The sequence below is a fragment of the Somniosus microcephalus genome, chromosome 7 (genome assembly GCF_052327205.1).
Source record: "Somniosus microcephalus isolate GS21.2 chromosome 7, FLI_Smic_1.0, whole genome shotgun sequence".
Taxonomy (NCBI): domain Eukaryota; kingdom Metazoa; phylum Chordata; class Chondrichthyes; order Squaliformes; family Somniosidae; genus Somniosus; species Somniosus microcephalus.
The window spans coordinates 238,048,498-238,070,887 of record NC_140993.1 but is presented as its reverse complement, the minus strand read 5'-3'; the positions used below and the strand labels follow the sequence as shown (position 1 = coordinate 238,070,887).

Genomic DNA, 22,390 nt, shown 5'->3' with positions numbered 1-22,390 from the left:
GGGCCACCAGCAGCAGCAGAATTGTATTCCACCATAATCTGTAACCTCATGGCCCGTCATATCCCTCACTCTACCATTACCATCAAGCCAGGGGGCCAACCCTGGTTCAATGAAGAGTGTAGAAGAGCATGCTAGGAGCAGCACCCGGCATACCTAAAAATTAGGTGCCATCCTGGGGAAGCTGCAACAAAGGACTACATGCATGCTAAAAAGCGGAAGCAGCATGCTATGGACCGAGTGAAGCCATCCCACAATCAACAGATCAGATCAACGCTCTGCAGTCCTGTCACATCCAGTTGTGAATGGTGGTGGACCATTAAACAACTAACAGGAGGAGGAGGCTCCATAAATATCCCCATCCTCAATGATGGTGGAGCCCAGCACGTGTGTGCAAAAGACAAGGCTGAAGTGTTTGCAACCATCTTCAGCCAGAAGTGCCGAGTGGATGATCCATGTCGACCTCCTCCTGAGGTCCTCACCATCACAGAAGCCAGTCTTTAGCCAATTCGATTCACTCCATGTGATATCAAGAAACGGCTGAACGCACTGGATACAGCAAAGGCTGTGGGCCCCAACAACATCCCAGCTGTCGTGCTGAAGACTTGTGCACCAGAGCTAGCTGCGCCTCTAGCAAAGCTGTTCCAGTACAGCTGCAACACTGGCATCTACCCGACAATGTGGAAAACAGCCCAGGTATGTCCTGTCTACAAAAAGGAGGACAAATCCAATTACCACCCCATCAGTCTACTCTCAATCATCAGCAAAATAATGGAAGGTGGCATCGACAGTGCTATCAAGGGGCACTTACTCACCAATGCTCAATTTGGGTTCTGCCAGGACCACTTGGTTCCAGACCTCATTACAGCCTTGGTCCAAACATGGACTAAAGAGCTGAATTCCGAGGTGAAGTGAGAGTGACTGCCCTTGACGTCAAGGTAGCATTTGACCGAGTGTGGCATCAAGGAGCCCTAGTAAAATTGAAATCAATGGGAATCGGGGAGAAAACACTCCAATGGCTTGAGTCGTACCTAGCACAAAGGAAGGTGATTGTGCTTGTTGAAGGTCAATCATCACAGCCCCAGGGCATTTCTGCAGGAGTTTCTCAGGGCAGTGTCCAAGGCCCAACCATCTTCAGCTGCTTCATCAATGACCTTCCCTCCATCATATGGTCAGAAGTGGGGATGTTCGCTGATGATTGCAGTGTTCAGTTCCACTCACAACTCCTCAGATAATGAAGCAGTCCATGCTTGCATGCAGCAAGACCTGGATGACATTCAGGCTTGGGCTGATAAGTGGCAGGTAACATTCATGCCACACAAGTGCCAGGCAATGACTATGTCCAACAAGAGAGAGTCTAACTACCGCCCCTTGACATTCAACGGCATTACCATCGTAGAATTCCCCCACCATTAACATCCTGGGTGTCACCATTGACCAGAAATTTTACTAGATCAGCCACATAAATACTGTGGCTACAAGAGCAGCTCAGAGGCTGGGTATTCTTTGTCGAGTGTCTCACCTCCTGACTCCCCAAAGCCTCTCCACCATCTACAAGGCACAAGTCAGGAGTGTGATGGAATACTCTCCACTTGGCTGTATGAGTGCACCTCCAACACTAGAGAAGCTCGACACCATGCGGGACAAAGCAGCCCGCTTGATTGGCACTCCATCCACCACCTTAAACATTCACTCCTCCACCACCGGCGTACCGTGGCTGCAGTTTGTACCATCTACAAGATGCTCTGCAGCAACTCGCCAAGGCTTCTTCAACAGCACCTCCCAAACCCGCGACCTCTACCACCTAGAAGGACAAGAGCAGCAGGTACATGGGAACACCACCACCTCCAAGTTCCCCTCCAAGTCACACACCATCCTGACTTGGAAATATATCGCCGCTCCTTCATCGTCGCTGGGTCAAAATCCTGGAACTCCTTACCTAACAGCACTGTGGGAGTACCTTCACCACACGGACTGTAGCGGTTCAAGGCGGCGGCTCACCACCATCTTCTCAAGGGCAATTGGGGCTGGGCAATAAATGCTGACTTTGCCAGCGAGGCCTACATTCCAGGAACACCTGAGGCATTAACCTATGTTTCACGTTTCAGAATTTGGTGTATTTGCTGTGAACTTCCAGTATTTTCTGGTTTTATATCCTAGTTCCAGCGTTTGCAGTTTTTAAGTTTTATTCCCACATGATCAGTTTCTTTGTTTTTGGTAAAATGATAATATTTAAATGAGGAAACATCATCTACTGAATTATCCTAGAGGGTGACATTCTTCGAGACGCCACATCACTGGCAGGGACTCGCACGCAGCAGGCGCGTCACCAGATTTTCCAATAAGCCGCCCACTGTGCAAAAAATCTCTCCTCCTTTAAGACGCTGCTTAAAACCTACCACTTTGACCAAACATTTGGTCACCTGGCCTAATATCTCTTTATGTGGATCAGTGTCAGATTTTGTTTGATAACGCTCCTGCGAAGTGCCTTGGGACATGCACGGTGGCATAGTGGTTAGCACTGTTGCCTCACAGCGCCAGGGACCCGGGTTCGAATCCGGCCTCGGGTGACTGTCTGTGTGGAGTTTGCACATTCTCCCCGTGTTTGCGTGGGTTTTCTCCGGGTGCTCCGGTTTCCTCCCACAGTCCAAAGATGTGCGGGGTTAGGTTGATTGGCCATGATAAAAATTGACCCTTAGTGTTAGGGGGATTAAATACGTGGGGTTACGGGGATAGGGTGGGATATGTGTTGGTGTAGGGGTTACGGGGATCGGGTGGGATATGTGTTGGTGCAGGCTCGATGGGCCGAAATGGCCTCTATCTGTACTGTGAGGTTTCTGTGATTTCTGTGATTTTACTACATTAAAGGCGCGATATAAATGCAAGTTGTTGTTTTGAGACCCGAAAATTTCACCCATATTGTTAACTGTTATAACATGTGACACCTGTATACTGATTGGCAGCCCTCAATCACCCTTTAGCACTGGCAGGCCTCCCTAACTCTCACTCAACAGGAGTGACACTCAGCCACTCTGATTTTAAAAAAAAATGTATTGATATAGATTACTGTTTAAAAACTGATCACCCACCCCATCTATTTGCTTGGTTTGCAATCCCTGTCATTCTTACTGAGTGCAAATATTCCTCCTAACATTGCCAATATTCCTGGTTAGAGATCGTCTGGGAGCAGCTGTTTTGTGTAATGTTCCCCATGACATAACAGTGTGAAGCTCTACTGGGTGGGGGGCAGAGAGGGGAAATTCCATATGTCAGCTAAGTGATAAAGGAAATAAGAGGGGCAAAGGCACAATATGAGAATAGATTGGCGGCTAACATAAAAGGGAATCCAAAGGTCTTCTGACAATCCTTTCTGTTAATATGCCTATCGAAGAATGCTGGGGCCAATTAGGGACCAAACTGGAGATCTTGGGTTGGAGGCAGAAGGCATGGGTATTAAATGAGTACTTTGCATCGGTGTCTACCAAGGAAGAGGACTTTGCAAAAGCTACGGTAAACGAGGAGGTTGTTTGGATGCTGGATGAGATAAAAATAATAAAAAGGAGGTACTAGAAAGGCTGACAGTGCTTAAAGTGGATAATTTACCCGGTCTGGATGGGATGCATCCTAGACTGCTGAGGGAACCGGGGGTAGAAATTGCGGAGGTGCTGACCACAATCTTCCAATCCTCCTTAGATGCAGGGGTGGTGCCAGAGGACTGGAAGATTGCAAAAGTTACACCCTTGTTCAAAAAAGGAGAGAAGGATAAACTTGGCAATTACAGACCAGCCAGTTTAATATCAGTGGTGGGGAAGCTTTTAGAAACAATAATCTGGGAGAAAATGAACAGCCACTTGGACAAGCATGAACTAATAAAGGAGAGCCAGCACAGATTGGTTAAGGGCAAATCGTGTTTGACTAACTTGATTGAGTTTTTTGATGAGGTAACAAAGAGGGTGGATGAGGGCAGTGCAGTTGATGTTGTGTATATGGACTTTCAACAGGCGTTTGATGAAGTACCATATACTAGGCTTGTTAGCAAAATTGAAGCCTATGGGGTAAAAGGGGCAGTAGCAGCATGGGCACAAAATTGGCTAAGGGATAGAAAACAGAGTTGTGGTAAATGGCTGTTTTTCGGACTGAAGGGAGGTACACAGTGGAGTTCCCCAAGGTTCAGTACTGGGACCATTACTGTTTTTCATATATATTAATGACTTGGACTTGGGGCTACAGGGCACAATTTTGAAATTTGCAGATGACACGAAACTTGGAAGTGTAGTAAACAGTGAGAAAGATTTAAGAAGACATGGACAGGCTAGTGGAATGGGCGGACACATGGCAGATGAAATTCAACACAGAGAAGTGTGAGGTGATACATTTTGGTAGGAAGAATGAGGGGAGATAATGCACACCACGTGGTACAATTTTAAAGGGGTACAAGAACAGAGACCTGGGGGTGTTTGTGCACAAATCTTTGAAGGTGGCAGGACAGGTTAACAAAGCAGTTAATAAAGCATATGGGATCCTGGGCAGAGAGTACAAAAGCCAGGAAGTTATGCTAAATCTATGTAAAACATCAGCTGGATTATTGTGTCCTAGTCTGGGCACCACACTTTAGGAAAGACGTGGAGGCTTTGGAGAGGGTACAGAAGAGATTTACTGGAATGGTTCCAGGGATGAGGGATTACAGTTACGTGCATATACTGGAGAAGCTGGGGTTGTTCTCCTTGGAGCAAAGAAGGCTGAGAGGAGATTTGATAGCGGTGTTTAAAATCATGAAGGGTTTAGATAGAGTAAATAAAGAGAAACTGTTTCCAATGGCTGAAGGGTTGATAACGAGAGGGGACAGATTTAAGGTGATTGACAAAAGAACCAGAGGCGACATGAGGAAAAACCTTTTTGCACAATGTGTGGTTAGGGTGTAGAATGTACTGCCTGATAGGGTGGTGGAAACAGATTCAGTAGTAGCCTTCGAAAGGGAATTGGAGAAATACTTGAAAGAGAAAAAATTGCAGGGATATGGGGAGAGAATGGGACTAACTGGATTGCTCTTCGAAAGAGCCGGCGCAGACTCGATGGGCCGAATGACCTCCTTCTGTGCTGTACTATTCTATGATTCTAACTTGTTGTGAAACATGAAAGTATTTCTGAAGAGGTCATGCCACTGAAATTTCCTCTCAGCATCCCTATTGCTGTCCCATTATTCAAGCTTAGCAGATGGTTTTGAACCAACCGCAGCAGAACAGCAATTATCACAGTTTTTCAGCTGAGGCTTTTGACCCTTCTAAGAAACCAGCAAGCTTTTTCCCATTGGAAAGGATAGTGGCAGCTGCCGGAGGGTAGCTTTCAATTATGCTTCACTGGGCTTCGAGAAGATATTGTGCACCGAGTTGCCAACTCTTAGATCAACCACACATGCCAGCAATACACAGAAACTGCAGTGCGGACCAGTTAATTGGATCTTCCAACCTCTCCTTACCCCCCAGGTTAACAAGCGCAACTAATGCTTTTATAACCGTTTTTTGCAGCCTGTAAGAAAGTGGTATTGAAAGTTGTCACTTCTAGCTCAATGGGCAAAATGACCACGGAAATTTCTAGGTGTCATTCTACTGTCGGAAAAAATTCCAATACGCAAAATTTGGTCCTTTCCCACTCCCAGTTTGAATGGTGGGCCGCAAATCACTCCTGATTCAGTATCAGAAGAGGGGTGCTCTTCAGAAAAAATTGCTTCCATTGCTCCAGGCTGCCTCTAACCAGCAGTTTTACAGCAAACAGTAACCAAGGGGCACAGATGGTCAGTGTACATTTATCTCCCCTTGATAACATTTAAGAATATCGGACAGAATACCATTTATTTCTCCTGAAGCACAATCCATTTTGTGTGTGGGATAACTTACAAACATAGCGCCATCTGCAGTCCAGAAAAGTAAAAAACACATTAGGATTCAGTGTTTTAATGTAGAATTTTCTCCTGGTTATGAACAAGCAACGAGTAAAGCACATACTTTGCAACAAAAAAAATAAGGTTGGGAAGTTGTAATCTCTGCCCTGTGGGTGCACATGTTGATCCATCGCCACAGCAGTTTCTGCTGTCAGAAAAAGTTTGGTTTTGCAGTTTCCAAATGTCACTTCTAGCCCATAAGTTCAGCTAAAAGCTGGCAATAAGAAGTTGACATATTTGCTAAACGAAGTGACAGCACAATATAATTGGAGTTCGTCCTGTGGTGGCTGCCATCTTCTGTAAGGAGCAAGACAAAGGCGGGGTTCAAGAAGATCCTTTTAGCATCTATTTCATCTGGAAGATAGGCAGGTTTTAATAGTCTCTTAACCCTTAGACTCCTGGCTTCTTCACAAGATATCTACCCCTGAGCTGGCTGGTTTTTGTAAAGATTTAATGTTGCATGCATCAAGACCATCTATTCCAGTCTAATTCAGGATAAACTCTCTACAACATACATTGGAAAGGTCTATAATATTATTGGTAAAGCTTGCCAAGATGTCAATGCAAACTCCATCATTTTTAACGCAGAATTGGAATAAATTCCGTAACAACCGTACATCACTAATTGAATGAATAAAAGGAATTTTTTTTTGATACAACAAATCCATTAAACCTGTAAATGTAACCAAGCACACTGGCCTGCCACCACACACTGCCACCACACACTGCCATCTACACCTTTCTGCCCCCTTGTATGCCAACCACCACTACGTACATTGTCCTACTGCCATGGACTTACTGTATTGTTATGCACCGTACCTTTTTGCGTTCATTCTCGGGATATAGTCATCGCTGGCAAGGGTGGCATTTATTGTCTATCCCTAATTGCTGCAAAAAGATGGTGGTAGGCCTTCTCTCTTGAACCGTCGCATTAGTAGCTGCCTAATACAACCGAGTGGCTTGCTAGACCACTTCAGAGGGCAGGCAAGAGTCAACCATGTTGGTATGGGACTGGCACATATAGGTCAGATCGGGTAAGGATGGCAGGTTTCCTTCCCAAAAGGACATTAGTGAACCAGTTGGGTTTTTATAACACTCCGCTTCATGGTCACTTTTTACTGATACAAGCTTTTTAATTTCCAGATTTTTGAAACTGAATTCAAATTCACAAACTGTCGTGGTGGGATTTAAACTCACGTTCTACTGGATTATTAGTCGAGCAACATAACCACTACACTACTGTACCTGCCACCGTACACACCTCCCTGCAGATGTGTATGTCAACTACCACTATGCACATCACTCTACCACCGCACCCATGATCTGGCACCAGGCATGCTACCTGTTGTCATGCACGCCACTAGACAGAATGTTGTGCAGGCACACACCTATCACTCATACAGTCAGTTACTAACTCGCTCACTGAAGAACTAGTTTTTATTATATTTTCTAATTATTTTCCTACCTGGAGTGTGATCCTTACTTAATCGCTTTCCAGAGCTGGAAGCCTGGGCTAATTCACTGTAATGAGTTAGAAAAATTAATTTCTAAATCATAATGTATGGGACTGGAAGAGACCAGTATGGTCCATTTGGCCTTTCCCAGTGTCCAGGAAATATTCCACAATACCACATAGCCCTCTTATCAAATTATTCACCGGGTACTTATCCAACTCTCTCTTGAACAGCACCTAATTCCTTCCTTGTCAATCCATTTCTTACCGTTATCATTCTTTGTGTAAAGTAATTAAATCAAAGCTGTCTTTTCACCCTTCCTCTAGCTTGACACTATGTTGACTTTATTAAATATATTGATCTGATCTTATTCCTTTAAGATCTTGAATAAGATCACCCCTCAGCCTTCTCTTCTCCAGTGCAGACATTTCTAGTTTTTGCAGCCTCTCCTCATAACTCAATTGCTTAATCTCGACTATCAATTAAGTTGTCATTTGCTGCACTCTCCCCAGTGCCTGGATGTCTTTCACAGAGTGCAGTTACCAGAATTGTACACAGTACTCCATGTGGGGCTTGATAACTCTGTACAAACTTAGAATCACTAGCTGAGATGTGTGCTGTGTACCTCTAGCTATACAACCAGAGATCCTATTTTCTCTCTTTACCTCTGCCGCACACCATGGTGATGATTTCAGAAATCTATTCACCAGAACCCACAAGTTTCTGTCTTGCTTCGTGTCTTGTAGAATAACGCTGTTTAGCTCATACTGTCACTGCTTATTATCCTTCCTCAATCTCTTGGCTTTGCATTGACCACATTAAACGACATCTACCACTCATCAGCCCAGCTCCCCAATCTATCCAGATCACTTCTGTATTTGATCAACCTGTTTCTGGTTGTTTGCAGTCCCTCCCAATTTGATGATATCTACAGATTTGGAGAGCTCTGTTTGTGTCCCCGCTCCAAGCCATTTATGTTCATTGTAAACAGCAACACCAAAAGCTGTGATCTCTGAGGCACCCCACTAGCTAACTCTTCCAGTTCCACTTACAGTTGCCGTTTGAAACCTCCACTTTAGCTACATTGTGATCCAGTTCAGAAGCCGTGTCCTGTAACCTTGTGGCCCAGTGTTGTATGTGACACTCTATCAAATGCTTTTCTGAAATCTAAACAGACAACAACCACTGAGTTCCCCCATCCACAAGGTTTGTTATCTCCTTAAAGAACGATGAGATTTGGCAGGCTTGCTCTCTGTCCCATAAAGCTATGTCGGCTCCCACATGGCAGCTGCCTCTCATTCTGCCAGAACATTTCACACCTAATCTGAGCTGTCTTTTGTCTCCACTAGTCCTATTACCATCTCGTCTCGTTTTGAATACTTCTTAATGTCTTTTGAATACCTTCTTTTGTTCTGTCCCAGCCCTCCTTTCGATCTATTTCATTTCCTTTCCAGTTTTGAAAAAGGATTTGACCCGAAACGTCGACTCTAATTTCTCTCCACGGATGTTGCCTGGCCTGCTGAGTTTTTCCAGCATTTTCTGTTGTTATTTCCCACTTATGGTTCTGTATTTCTTCAGGTGGTTCATCATTCGTTCCTTCAGGGTGCCTTCCCAACAGTGGATGTTGGGTTGATTGGCCTATAGTTCTCTGGACTACCTCTTTGCCCCTTTTTGTAGACTGGCATTACATTCTCTTTTCTCCGATTGTCAGGCATTGTTCCTGTTTCCAAGGACTGCCTAAAGATAGAATCTGTGCACTTTTAATAGCTACTTCATTAAACATCCTTAGGTACACTCTGTCTAGACCGGAGACTTCCACTACAACTGTCAGTGAGTGCAGGGGAGAGCCAGGGTCGCAGCAATTTAACTTGGCAGAGACTTGTTGAAAAATGTTATGATTTAATCTGGGTCAAAGTGAAGAGGCAAAATTTGATGCGATTTTTGTGTGCCAAAAAGGTTGCTGGGTGCGGGGGGGTGGAAGACCTGCGGAATAAGAGCCAGGTCAGAGATTTCACTCGAATGAGTTAACTCGCAATAGCGCTGCCATTTCCTTCCCCTTTAAGAAGTACAAAAGCATGTATGTTCAAAAATGTAAATATACCAGTAGCAGTTCCTGTGCAGTAGAATGATGAATTTCCATCTCAATTGTGCGATTGGAGAGCATTAGGGGATACATTTGTTTATGATTATGTTCCATCTATTCCTCATAATCAATAAGGTTCTTGAAAAGTAAATGCCAAATGTTCACAAGGTTTATTAAGTATTTAGTACATGCAATAATACGAAAGCATACACTTAATCTTATAGTACCTACAGTCACACTAATGATTGAGTTAGGTAAGACCCCAATGCCATGTTAACAGGCATTGTCTCAGAATAAGGGGTCGCCCATTTAAAACGGCGATGAGGAGGAATTTCTTCTCTGAGGGTCGTGAATCTTTGGAATTCTTTACCCCAGAGAGCTGTGGAAACGGAGTCATTGAATATATTCAAGGCTGAGACAGATTTTTGAGCAGCAGGGGAGTCAAGGGTTATGGGGAGCGGGCAGGAAAGTGGAGTTGAGGCCAAAATCCGATCAGCCATGATCTCATTAAATGGCGGAGCAGGCTCGAGGGCTGAATGGCCTGCTCCTATTTCTTATGTTCTTATGATATAAAACTGCTTGATGTACCTTTAATTTTATATAGGCAATCTATAAGATGGTTTCTTCTGTGATGAAGATGCCAGAAGATGAGTCTACACCTGAGAAAAGGACAGAAAAAATCTTCAGACAGATGGACACCAACCGTGATGGTGAGTTCATGGATTCTACCTAGGGCTTACTTTTTGATTTATCTCCAGCTTTTAACTCTTTCAAAATGTCTTCAAACAGTAGCCCATCATTATAATCTTCTCTCATACAAGACACGCCGGGGTACATTTTCTGACTGATGATGTTCACATACAAAACACTTAAAATAACTTGATTAATACCACAGATTAAAAAGGAATGAAAGGAATTTAGTACAAGCATATTCAACATTTGTACAGAAGCAGTGCTGGTTGGAAACTATAACCCGTTGGCTATGGCTCTATTTTTATAAGAGTACTTGCAGAATGTGCTGGCTTTTAATAGTACACCCCTTTTATAAGAAGTTTCTTATACAGCTCTCGGAGAGTGCATTGTATTTAAGAAAAGGGGAAACAAAGGTTAACCGTAACTATGTTGCACATTTCTTGCCAATTTGACCAGTTGAAGAGCAGTAAGTAAACAATAAATGTTAAGTTAAATCAGTTTTCTTTATACACGCATGAATTTAAATCCTGCTGTACACTATTTTTAGCACACTTTTTAACTTCATTATAAAAATTCCTGTCTGTGATATTTTAACGTAGATGTTGACCCGATTGTTTATATACGCAAAACGATGCTGTTTATGAGGTAATGAATGTACTAAAAATAACCGAAAGGATTTAACTGCCTCCATGTTCTAGTGGCCTTTTATATTGCTTTACGTTGGAAAGTTTTCATCACATTTAATATCTGCCATGCCTCCCTTTCTCACCTGAAGACAGTGACTCCTGCTAGACCACTGATCTACAGGCACTCACAGTCCTCTGATGCTTAGGCCTAAGTAGCCATTTTTCATATGTGAGCCTGACACTGAGTGCTTTTCTTTTCCCCTCCAATTTTGCCCACCTTTCCTGAAGAGGTTGGGTACTACAAGTCCCTTTCAGTAGCAGCTCAAGTGGACATTTTTCATGTATGGGCCTTTGAGCATTGGCAGGTTGGTCAGTCATGGGGAAAAGGACTGTCACAGCTGAGCACACGCATGCCCTCATCCATTGTGCACACATGTACCTTTCCAGAAGGGGCCATTGAATAGCAATCAGGAGTGGGAACCATAGCTGGTTCCAATCATGAGCACACCCCAGCTAAGACCAGCAATTGGATGTGGGGCCTTTGGGTCTTGATGGGTCAGTTATATGCAGCCTTTACAAATCTGGGAGTGTCACACTGCGAGTGTTATCAGACTGTATGCTTAAGGGCTAATATCACAGGTGAGCCTGATGCTTTCTCCATGAACCATCCACATATATGCACTTCTAGCAAGATCAGGAGCAGGAATCCTGGCTATCTTTTTCCTCTCCCTTGCTTGGGACATGAAGGCCGCCCCCACATCTAATGCTGCAGAGAACAGCTAACTCTGTACAGATCAGAGACCAAAGCTGTAATTTACCTGATATTTTTCATAGGCAATTTTACGATTTGGGCCTTCTCCAATTTTTACCTTGCATTCACAGCAGAAAGGCACTTTCACTAAATAGACAAGCTCTCCTATGAACTGAAACTTACATCCTTATGTGTGGTATGAGTGGAATAGCATGTTGTAGGACTAACAGTTATCACTTAACTATGGTATAATGCACCTATGTGGAATACCCCATGCTTTCTCCTGTCTACTATGAAAGACAGTAAATATCACGGTTTTAGACCGTCACTTTCAGGCTAAAACTAATAATCAGGTTTTTAATTTAAGATAATTAAACAAAAGCAGACTAACACAAGTTGCTGATGGTAGAAAATAATAACGATAGAATATCCACAGGAGTTAAAATATCTTTTTCCAGAATGCATTTCTTAAACAATTTATTACACAGTAAGGTATTTTGATAAAATAGTCTTTCATAAACTTTCACTGATGTGATGCTGTACGTGGGCAACACAATCTCATGTTGGCCCATGAAGTTCAATGTCAATTTCAGAAACCGAACTGAAGATGGTGAGAAAAGGTACAGTATATATTCCAGACCAAAATACAGCCAATCAATAATCTTTTTGCATTCCATGCTAATGAGAAAATTGGATTGATGTATTAATCTACATTCAAGAAAAGTCTCCTTGATGGTTCAGCCATTTATTTGTAATACATTTGTAAGCTTACATAATTTAACATTTCCCAGCAACTGAAACCAAATCTGTGCCTGACTGGCATGATTTAGAATCTATAAATAAAATACCCATTGTCTTTCAAAGGACCAATAATTTGATTAGCACCTCAAAACCAGGTTTCTCCATCTTGGCTAATCTGCAGATCAAAGAACCTGCCTGTAATTTTCAACATCTGGTCTGCGTTTTGAAGTTGAATAGGAAAAAGAAGCTTCCATCCTAACTCTAGTTATTTTTCAAATGCATTTACCCTGTATATCTACGATGATATGAAATATATAATAGAGGTCAGCTAAATCATCACAATTGCAACCATGAGGAGGGGACATGAGGATGAGAGGAACATGTGCCCACCAAATATTTTAGTATAGGTTATATCTCCCTTTTTTTCTTCCTCCAAACCTATAATTACTCCTGATGTTTCCCCAACTCTTTATACAGGAAACTTTGTGATATCCGGCACCGACGGGACCGAGCTGTTGCCGTCCCATCAAAACTGCCGGACAAACCAGCGGTAATGTTAAAACATACGGAGCTCCATATCTAGCAACAAACCCACCTTCTAAACAGTCGGCCGTAGCTTGCAAGCGTCTCTGTAGCTAAGCAACAGCTTTAGCTAGACCTTGCAGAGCCTGATTGGTGGGAAAAAAAAGCAACGAAAAGAAAAAAAAAACTTACTGAACCGACTCCTGAATTTTGCCGGTGAATCGAGCATTCCGGACAGTTAACCTCCGGATAAACCAGTTTCCTGTATCCGGTTGCACTTATAATGCATTGACCTACTCGGGCATCAGGGAAGGCCTCCTCCCTCATTCTTAACAGGCAAGATATTTCAGTTGGGAATGCCCTGCTGGTGATCTAGATTAATTCATGGTGAAAGGGTATTGGGACCACGCAGCAACATAGGGTGAGAGATTAAATGAGATTTGAGTACATATTTTTGTAGTTCAGTGATGGAAAGGGCTTGCCTGAAATACATAGTTATGTCTGACACTGCTCAGGGAAATAGAGTGGCTGTTCTGAAACATTTTTTAATAAAGTATTAAAAAAATTACTCAAAACATTGTGTTCGGAATAACCAGTACTTCACTATACAGCATATGTCCGTTCGTCTGTACTTGACACTCTTCCAGTCAGTTTGATTAACCTTAAATGGCTCATGTTTAAAAATTCTTCTTGTTTTATTCTAGGAAAGCTATCCCTTGAAGAGTTCATCCGAGGTGCCAAAAGTGATCCTTCCATCGTCCGTCTCCTTCAGTGTGATCCCAGCACTGCTGGTCAATTCTAATTCCAAAATGAAGAAAATGACATTTAGTGTGGCTGTGTTTCTGCTTCCTGCCATTACATCACTGGTGGCTCGTCACCTCTTCATGGCCAAATCTGCCATCTTTTAGCCCTGTTTGCTTTTTAATTCTGAATTTGTAAATGGCTGTTTAATTAAACACTGTGTTTGGAAATATTACAGAACCATTTTTCAGCTGTGTGAATGTATTACAATAATTGTAATTCCTTTGATCAGAAATCTCTCAGATATTTGATATTTTTAATTTGAACTAGAAAGGGATGGGGAAGTAGTTTATAAGACTTTGATTTTATTTCTATTCAGGAAGGACTTGTATCCTTGTGTCTCTTAATCACAGAACTGGAAGAGAGCAGATACTTGTGTCTGTGAGAGACGTGTCCTAGCAGATCAGACGCCAGTTACTCTTCATCCCACTGCATTCAGAGAGAAAGCAAAGTTGTCAATGTTGTTAAAAGCAAGCAGAAGTCAGTCAGGTGAATGTTTATGCTGTAGCCCTTGTATGAGAGATGTTAATACTCTAAGTATATTGGGAGTCAATTGGACCCAGTGTTGTTAGAATGAAGAGAGTTGGTCTATTATAAATGTGAGATCCAATTCCTATAGAACTGATGATGGGGGTAGTCATGTATTGGAGCTGGAGCTGCCTTCTGCTAAACTTGTGTTAGATGAAGCCATAGTCTGACAAATATGAGTTTAAAGAAGTATGGAGGAAAAACAATCAGGATTATTCTGCACCCCTATTATAAAGCTCTCTGTCATAAGGCTGCAGGAGCTTCACTGCCAATATTTTCATGTCACACTTCATGCTATACTGGTCGCTCCCTGTGACATTGCACACCGGGTGAAACCTTCAACTTCGGCGGGGGGCATAAAACGGGCAGTAGTGGGTAGGTTGCCCGTTATACACCTTGCCCCCCCCCCCCCCCCCCCCCCCTTTTCTTTTCCATTGACTTCATTAACCCGCCAAAGTTGAAAGTTTTGCCCAGGGAGTCGCGAGCAAGTGTAGTCTTCAGGTGAAGAGAGCAAGAGATAATTGGACCAGAGCACACAAACACAAATCAGTCTCCATTTTAAAGCTGTACATTCTGTACTTGTTTTAATATAATACTTTGATTTTATATTATTATTTATAGTTAACTAACAAAACTTGCAGCAATTTGGGAAGTAGAGTTGGTTGAAGTATAGGAGTCTCTTTGCAGTCTCCTTCTTAGGCAGTCCCTCAGAACCGAGGATGACTTGCTTCCACATTAAAAATGAGCTCGCAGGTGACTGATTAGTCCAATGTGGGACCTACATTCTCTGTCACAGGTGGGGCAGACAGTGGTTGAAGGGGCGGGTGGGTGGGGTGCTTGGGTTGACGTGCACTCCTTGCGCTGCCTGTGCTTGGCATCCGCTTGCTCCCGGCGAAGAGACGCGAGATGTTCAGCGCCTTCCCGGATGCTTCTCCTCCACTTTGTGCGGTCTTGGGCCAGGGATTCCCAGGTGTCGGTGGGGATGTTACACTTTTTCAAGGCGGCTTTGAGGGTGTCCTTGAAGCGTTTCCTCTGCCCACCTGGGGTTCTCTTGCTGTGCCAGAGCTCAGAGTAGAGCGCTTGTTTTGGGAGTCTCGTATCGGGCATGCAGACAATGTGACCCGTCCATCAGTACATGCTGAGATACACAAAACTACAGTGCCACCACTCGCAGGAGGTTGTAATTCTAGTGTGACATGTTTACATGGGCAGGGTCCATCATAAATGTGGACATAGGAATTTATCATGGAAAAAATTTGCACAGGAACAAGTGCATGTAGATGTAAGATTTTTAATATATTATACTTTATAGGACATTTACTGTAGTGCATACCTCATTATATAACATACAAATGATTGGCTCCCTTAAATCATGTCATAATGGTAGAATATATCTGCATCCTAAACAAATCTTTTTTTTTTCTTTGATTTTATCTGGCAGATTAAACTTGAAACAGTTCATAACATATCCATATGTCTTAGTGTGACAATTTAACCCAGCGCTACTCACTATTTCTCAAGGGCCACAGTCCTAAAAAGCAGCTTACTAATGGGACAGTCTCACATAGAATATGCACTGAGGATAGGCAGAGTGGGAAATGCAAATATGCTCTGGTGCAACAGGGAAAACAGTTCAGAAGTTAGAGTCAGAAACATTAATGGGGTAAATAGGTCGATGTAGAGAGCGCGCTACATAGTACTTAAAGGGGAAAATTTAACGCTGTCATTGGATTTCCTGCAACAGTTATCTCTCGCATCAATCAGCATTCAAATCATTAATGCTTGCGTTTTCTAATCAGTAGATCAGTAGGTAATGTGGCTTTGCAGGATTTATTTATCTTGAAGTTGAGAATTACATGCCCACAGTTCAGTCTAAGAGGAACTGGCAGCTGTGTTTGTCATTGAAGTCATATCTAATTTATAAGCTCTCAGTTACTGAGTATTCAGATAATAATTGGTGGCCAAACTACCAACAAGAAACTTCTTTGTATTAGTACCTGCCTGGTTAAATTTATATTAGGGTTGTAAGTACTGAATTGCTTATTCTAATGTTATGGATAAGTGCTGTACATTGGCATACAACATTAAAGGAGAAACACTAGTCATTCAAAAAGTAATTGGTTTCTGTAGTTTACCTGCAAACAAATCCCTTCGGCAAGTGTTTTGAACTGCATGTTGCTTGTAATGTTCTCACACACAAGTGGTTGCTGCTCTTTCTTCTGTCTTCATTGCATTCTGGGCAGAATGACCTCACCATGGCCAGCTTGTGCTATGTAGCTATGCTGTGTAAACTTTCTATAACATGTTGGCTTGAAAATAAGCAAGATGTTTACTGGGATTTTGTTTGCGAGTATACTGCTGAAATTTGTTTTTTGCATTTTGTTCAAAATGGGGACAGAGTTCCCTTTTAAATTGTGTGTCTCTTGCGTGACTGTTTCCATTAGACAAGATAATCCGAAGCTTTACAAGTGTAGAATTCCAATCAGTAGCTCTCCTTAAGATAAGAATCAGTTTCTCTGTTTGTAGTGTATCAGTGAGATAACAATTATGTTGGTGAACCTCTTCAAATATATTAGTTAATTTTAATATATGCATGCATCTTCCTATAATAACAGGAATAGCGATTTTACTGTTTTATTGTATGAGGAAAATCAAAGGACAATACACTGCTGTTTGTGAAATTCATTTTTGAAAGCGTTGAATCTCAAGGAAAGTAGTGATGACAAGTCAGCCACTTTTAAACCTGTAAGGCATTTTATCTTTGCAGCTTAACATCATACTGCATATTTCATAAGTATTGGGTGAGGTTTGATCACGTTTACAAATTCATGCTGATACACAAAGATGTTGTTAAAATGATGTTTTCCAGACTAATTAAATTAAACTGTTCCATTGTTTCCTCACACAATAGCATAAATTTTCCTATATACAGTAAATGAGTTCTTAGTTTCACTGCGAATGGGGAGTGGGTAGCTCCTCAGTACAACAGTATTGTAATGTTGGAGAAAACAAATTGGCATTTAAAGATGCAACGTGAAATAGTCACAAGCTACTTATTTTTAATCCCGCTGATGGTTTTCTATTTAATTATAAGGCTATGAAGTCATTTTGAATTATATATTTTTTTCAATCTACAATTAAAGGTAAAGGTCATCCATACTTTTGAGCTGTGAAATCCTGAAAGAGTTTTGTGTCACGATGATACCACATACAAGTAACATGGCAATGTTTTTGAAACATGAGATCTTTCCAATGTGGTTTCTGTTTGTCACATGTTTTGTCAACAGAACCGGAAAGTTTTCCGAACAACTGTGCAGAGGTGACGCTGGCCATTTAAATCAGTATTAGTGATTGCCTACATGGAGTGGCTGACTTGTCCAAACTATTTTTTTTCTTCTCGCTTTTCTTTCAGGAAATATATTTTGTAACCAGTAAGGAACATAGGAACAGGAGTAGGCCATTCAACCCCTCGAGCCTGTTCCACCATTCAAATAGATCATGGCTGATCTGTATCTTAACTCCATCCACCCGTCTTGGTTCCGTAGCCCTTAATATCCTTGCCTAACAAAATCTATCAATCTCAGTTTTGAAATTTTCAGTTGACCTAGCCTCAACAGCTTTTTAGGGGTGAGAGTTCCAGATTTCCACTACCCTTTGTGTGAAGAAGTGCTTCCTGATGTCACCCCTGAATGGCAGAGCTGTAATTTTAAGGTTATGCCCCCTTGTTCTGGACTCCCCACCAGAGGAAATAGTTTCTATCCTATCAAAGCCTTTAATAATTTTAAACACCTCAATTAGATCCCCTCTTAATATTCTATACTCAAAGAAATACAAGCCTAGTCTATGCAACCATTCCTCATAATTTAACCCTTTAGCTCCAGTATCATTCTGGTGAATCTGTGCTGCACTACCTCAAAGGGCTAATATACCCTTCCTGAGGTGCGGTGCCCAGAACTGAACACAGTACTCCAGATGGGGTCTAACCAGAGCTTTTTACAAATGTAACATAACTTCCACCACTTTCAACCCCCTTGAGAAAAAGGCCAACATTCCATTAGCCTTTTTAATTAATTTTTGTACCTGTCCACTAGCATTAAGTGGTTTCTGTACTGAGACCCCTAAATCTCTCTGCTCATCCACAGTTTCTTCCTTCTTGTCATTTAGAAAATACTCTGATCTATCTTGCTTAGGTTCAAAGTGGATGACCTCTCATTTCACCATATTGAACTCCATCTGCCACCGTTTTGCCCACTCACTTAGTCTATCAATGTCCATTTGCAACTTTCTGCTCCCATCTATACTATTTACTGTGCTACCTAACTTGTTGTCATCAACAAACTTGGATATATGCAACTCTATGCTTCATCTAAGTCATTTATAAATACAGTGAAAAGCTGAGGTCCCAGTACAGATCCCTGGGGGACACCACTCGTCACATCCTGCCAATTGGAGTACATACCCATTACCTCTACTCTCTGTCTCTTACCTCCTAACAAATTCCCGACCCATGTCAATAAGTTGTCTCCAATTCCATGTGCTCCCATTTTTGTTAGCAGTTTCTTATGTGGAATCTTATTGAATGCCTTCTGGAAGTCCATATAAATAACATCCACAGACACTCCCTTATCTACCACCTTGGTTACCTCCTCAAAAATGGAACTATGTTTATTAGACATGACTTACCTTTACAATCCATGCTGGCTCTCTGATCAGTTCATCTTTGGCCAAGTGCTCAGCCACTCCGTCCCTAATAACAGATTCTAGTAACTTTTTCTTGTATCTCTAGTACTTTATACTGTGAAGACCAATACAAAGTAAGTATTTAGCAAGTCTGCCATTTCCTGATTTTCAATTACAATATCACCTGTTTCTGTCTTTAGGGGGCCCACATTACTCTTAGCCCACACTTTCTCTTAATATACTTGTAGAATCCTTTAGTGCTGTCCTTGATAGCCCTCAAGTTTTTTCTCGTATTCCCTTTTTGCAGCTCCTACTACTTTCTTTATATCCCTTTGCTGTTCTTTGTATCTCTCCCAGTCCGTGGAATCTCACTGGTTTTTGCATTTGTACAAGCCCTTTCGTTTAGTTTTATACTATCCCTCACTTCTTTTGTTGACCAAGGTTGTTTAGGCTCTTGCCCTTTAGCGAACAACTCGCACTGTTCATCTGTAGTTTTATCTATTAATAGTTCTGCCCAGTCTATTGTCAAATTCTGTCACATCCCTCCAAAATCCACCTTACCTAAATTTAAAATCTTATTTGTGACTCACCCTTCTCCCTCTCAAACCCAGTATCGAATTCAATCATGTTATGGTCACTCTTAGCTAGGCGGTCCCTTAACGTTAGCCATTGTCTTCGGTCCCCGCCACAAACTCCGTTCTCTAGCCACTGACTCCATCCTCTCCCAGACAACTGTCTGAGGCTGAACCAGACTGTTCGCAACCTTGGTGTCATATTTGATCCTGAGATGAGCTTCCTACCACATATCCACGCCATCACTAAGACCGCCTATTTCCACCTCCGTAACGTTTCCCAACTCCACCTATGCCTCACTCATCTGCTGCTGAAACCCTCATTCATACCTTTGTTACCTCTGGACTTGACTATTCCAGTGCACTCTTGGTCGGTCTCCCACTTTCTACCCTCCGTAAACTTGAGGTCATCCAAAACTCTGCTGCCCGTGTCCTAAGTCGCACCAAGTCCCGTTCACCCATCACCCCTGTGCTCGCTGACCGACATTAGCTTCCGGTTAAGCAACGCCTCGATTAAAAAATTCTCATCCTTGTTTTCAAATCCCTCCATGGCCTCGCCCCTCCCCATCTCTGTAATCTCCTCCAGCCCTACAACCCTCTGAGATATTTGCACTCCTCCAATTCTGGCCTCTTGAGTATCCATGATTTTAATCACTCCACCATTGGTGGCCGTGCCTTCAGCTGCCAAGATCCTAAGCTCTGGAATTCCCTCCCTAAACCTCTGACTCTCTTTCCTCCTTTAAGATGCACCTTAAAACCTACCTCATCTGCCCTAATGTCTCCTTATGTGGCTCGGTGTGTAAATACGTTAAAGGCGCTGTAGAAATAGAAGTTGTTGTTGTTTATTTACTAATTCCAGCTCGTTACTCATCACTAAATCTAATATGGCCTGTTCTCCTGTTGGTTCAAGAGCATATTGTTCCAGAAAACTCTCTCAAATGCACTCAAGAAATTTGCCGCTTTTGGAATTCGAGCTGTTCTGCTTCTTCCAATCTACGTGAAAATTAAAGTCTCCCATTATTGTCACTCTGTTTTTGCAACAAGCTTCTCTGATCTTTGTGTTTATGCATCCCGCTACTTCCTCACTGCTATCAGGTCTGTAGACAACTCCCACCAAAATCTTGCATTCTTTTCTATTCCTCAATTCTACCAAGAGCGTTTCTGCTGCCTGCTCACTCAGCCTACTGATAGCCCCTCTTTCTAATGCTGTAATAGTGTCCTTTATCATTATTGCTTCTCCTTTTCCAATTGCCCTTTCCTTTCTATATTTTTCATTACTCCTGTGGTATTTTTATCAGTTATTTTATTATTATTTCCTATATTCTTTTCTGAACCTGAAGTATTTATATTACCTTTAACACAGTTTATGATTTGGACTTCACGCTCATCCCTTTTTCTTATCTTTAGGCTATTTTCATTTTTATTTTCATTTCTACCCAAGCCCCCCCCCCCCCCCCACTATTGGTTCAAAGACCTTTATAGCTGTTTTGGGTTTCCAACACTGCAAAACTCAGCTTTGTATAAAACAGTTCAAGTTCTGTATTTACGTGATTTTGTCTGATCTGGAGCCTTGTATGTTCTGGGAAGTAGAGCAGTCATGTTGGAAAGTGGATGGGAGGTGCGAGCCTGTTACTATCCAGTGGTCAGTCACGACTCTTCGCCATGGCTAAAACTGCTACTGCTCAAGTAGTGCGTGTGAGTAACTCACCATTTTATCCATACAAAACGTATCCCTAATTGGGGCAAAGAAACCACTTGTACAATCATTTTAATTGGCCCTGTCTGCAACTACACTTCTTGTGCTATTGATATATATAATATATACACCATATATGTTACAGTATTTTAAAAAATTCTTTCTTTCCTGTAATGCATAGATTTTCAAACTGAGGGCCTCGGGGCTCTACAAGAAGATCCTGGAGATACACAGTCATCAAAATTTTGTCCACATGTCATCAGATATCTATATTTTTCTATATTTGTTGGCTTGCTAACACTTCTGTTGCTGTATATTAATGGCAGCAGTTTTATTTCAGGTAATTAGTGTTCTTTTTGGATGTTAGGAGAGGGAGGGTCCATAGGAGTGTGTCACTATTAGCAGGGATCTGCCACACAGATGTTTGAAAGCCACTGCTGCAATAGGATGTGATACAGCCAAGAACTTTTACTATAACCTTCTTCGGTCACGTGCCATAAAATGTCAGAAAGCAGTCACGGCAGCATCCTCCGAACCAGTGTAAAATTACCAACTCCATTACCCCAGAAAACTACTTAATAGTGCATCTAGTGGGAAATCAGCAGGAAATCATGGGAGCACGCTTGTGATCTTGCTTGTGATCTTACTTGCATTACTTTTCTAGAGTACAGAATCCTCCCTATGGAGTATATTTTCATCTTTAGCACTCCCAATGCATATCGGAAATCTGGGCAAGAAAATTTACCCCAGTGCATTTTATCCTAAAGCAACTGTTTGGTTGCAGTGAGTCCAAATGTGCGCTACAGATGAGCCTCGTCTGTTGGTACCGCCTAACAGGAAATCACACTGGAATTCTCTTCAAAATCTTCTTTACATGTCTCCTCCCTCCCAGCCTTCAAAAGCCTTGAGGCCTTTCTTTAAGTCTGCTTTTACTCCTCCCAGAAATTCTCTGCCTCTATTTTTTCCATCTTGGTGGACACCTTTTTTCCTACCTTGTCGAGCACATGTGGCATTTTCTTTACACGAGGAGTCCTATGAGGGAATTGGATATATACTGAAAAAGGGGAAAAACTGCATGGCTATGGGGGAAAGTACAAGGGAGCGGGACTAATTGGATAGCTCTTTCAAAGAGCTGGCAAAGGCACAATGAGCTGAATAATCCAATTCTGTGTGGTATGATTCTGTAGGCATGCAAGTTATAGTCTGCGCTGAGTTAGCCAAGCTCAGCTCAGGCAGCAATGAGAACACCACACTTGTGCTCAGATTTCCCGGCTTTGGGAGTGGGAGGAAAACTGGCCAACACTTTTT

At 42.3% G+C, this 22,390-nt stretch overlaps 1 protein-coding gene across 4 annotated transcripts in view; it reads left to right on the top strand.

Moving 5' to 3' along the window:
* Positions 1–13,778, top strand: part of LOC147115167 (neurocalcin-delta) — a 506,449-nt gene extending 492,671 nt beyond the window's left edge. For all 4 annotated transcript variants that reach the window (XM_085993470.1, XM_085993469.1, XM_085993471.1 and 1 more), the window contains 2 exons: positions 10,077–10,182; positions 13,510–13,778. In XM_085993470.1, the coding sequence (XP_085849596.1) occupies positions 10,077–10,182; positions 13,510–13,607 (204 nt within the window). In that variant the 3' untranslated portion in view covers positions 13,608–13,778. The remainder of the gene's footprint in view (positions 1–10,076; positions 10,183–13,509) is intronic.
* Positions 13,779–22,390: the final 8,612 nt, after the last annotated feature.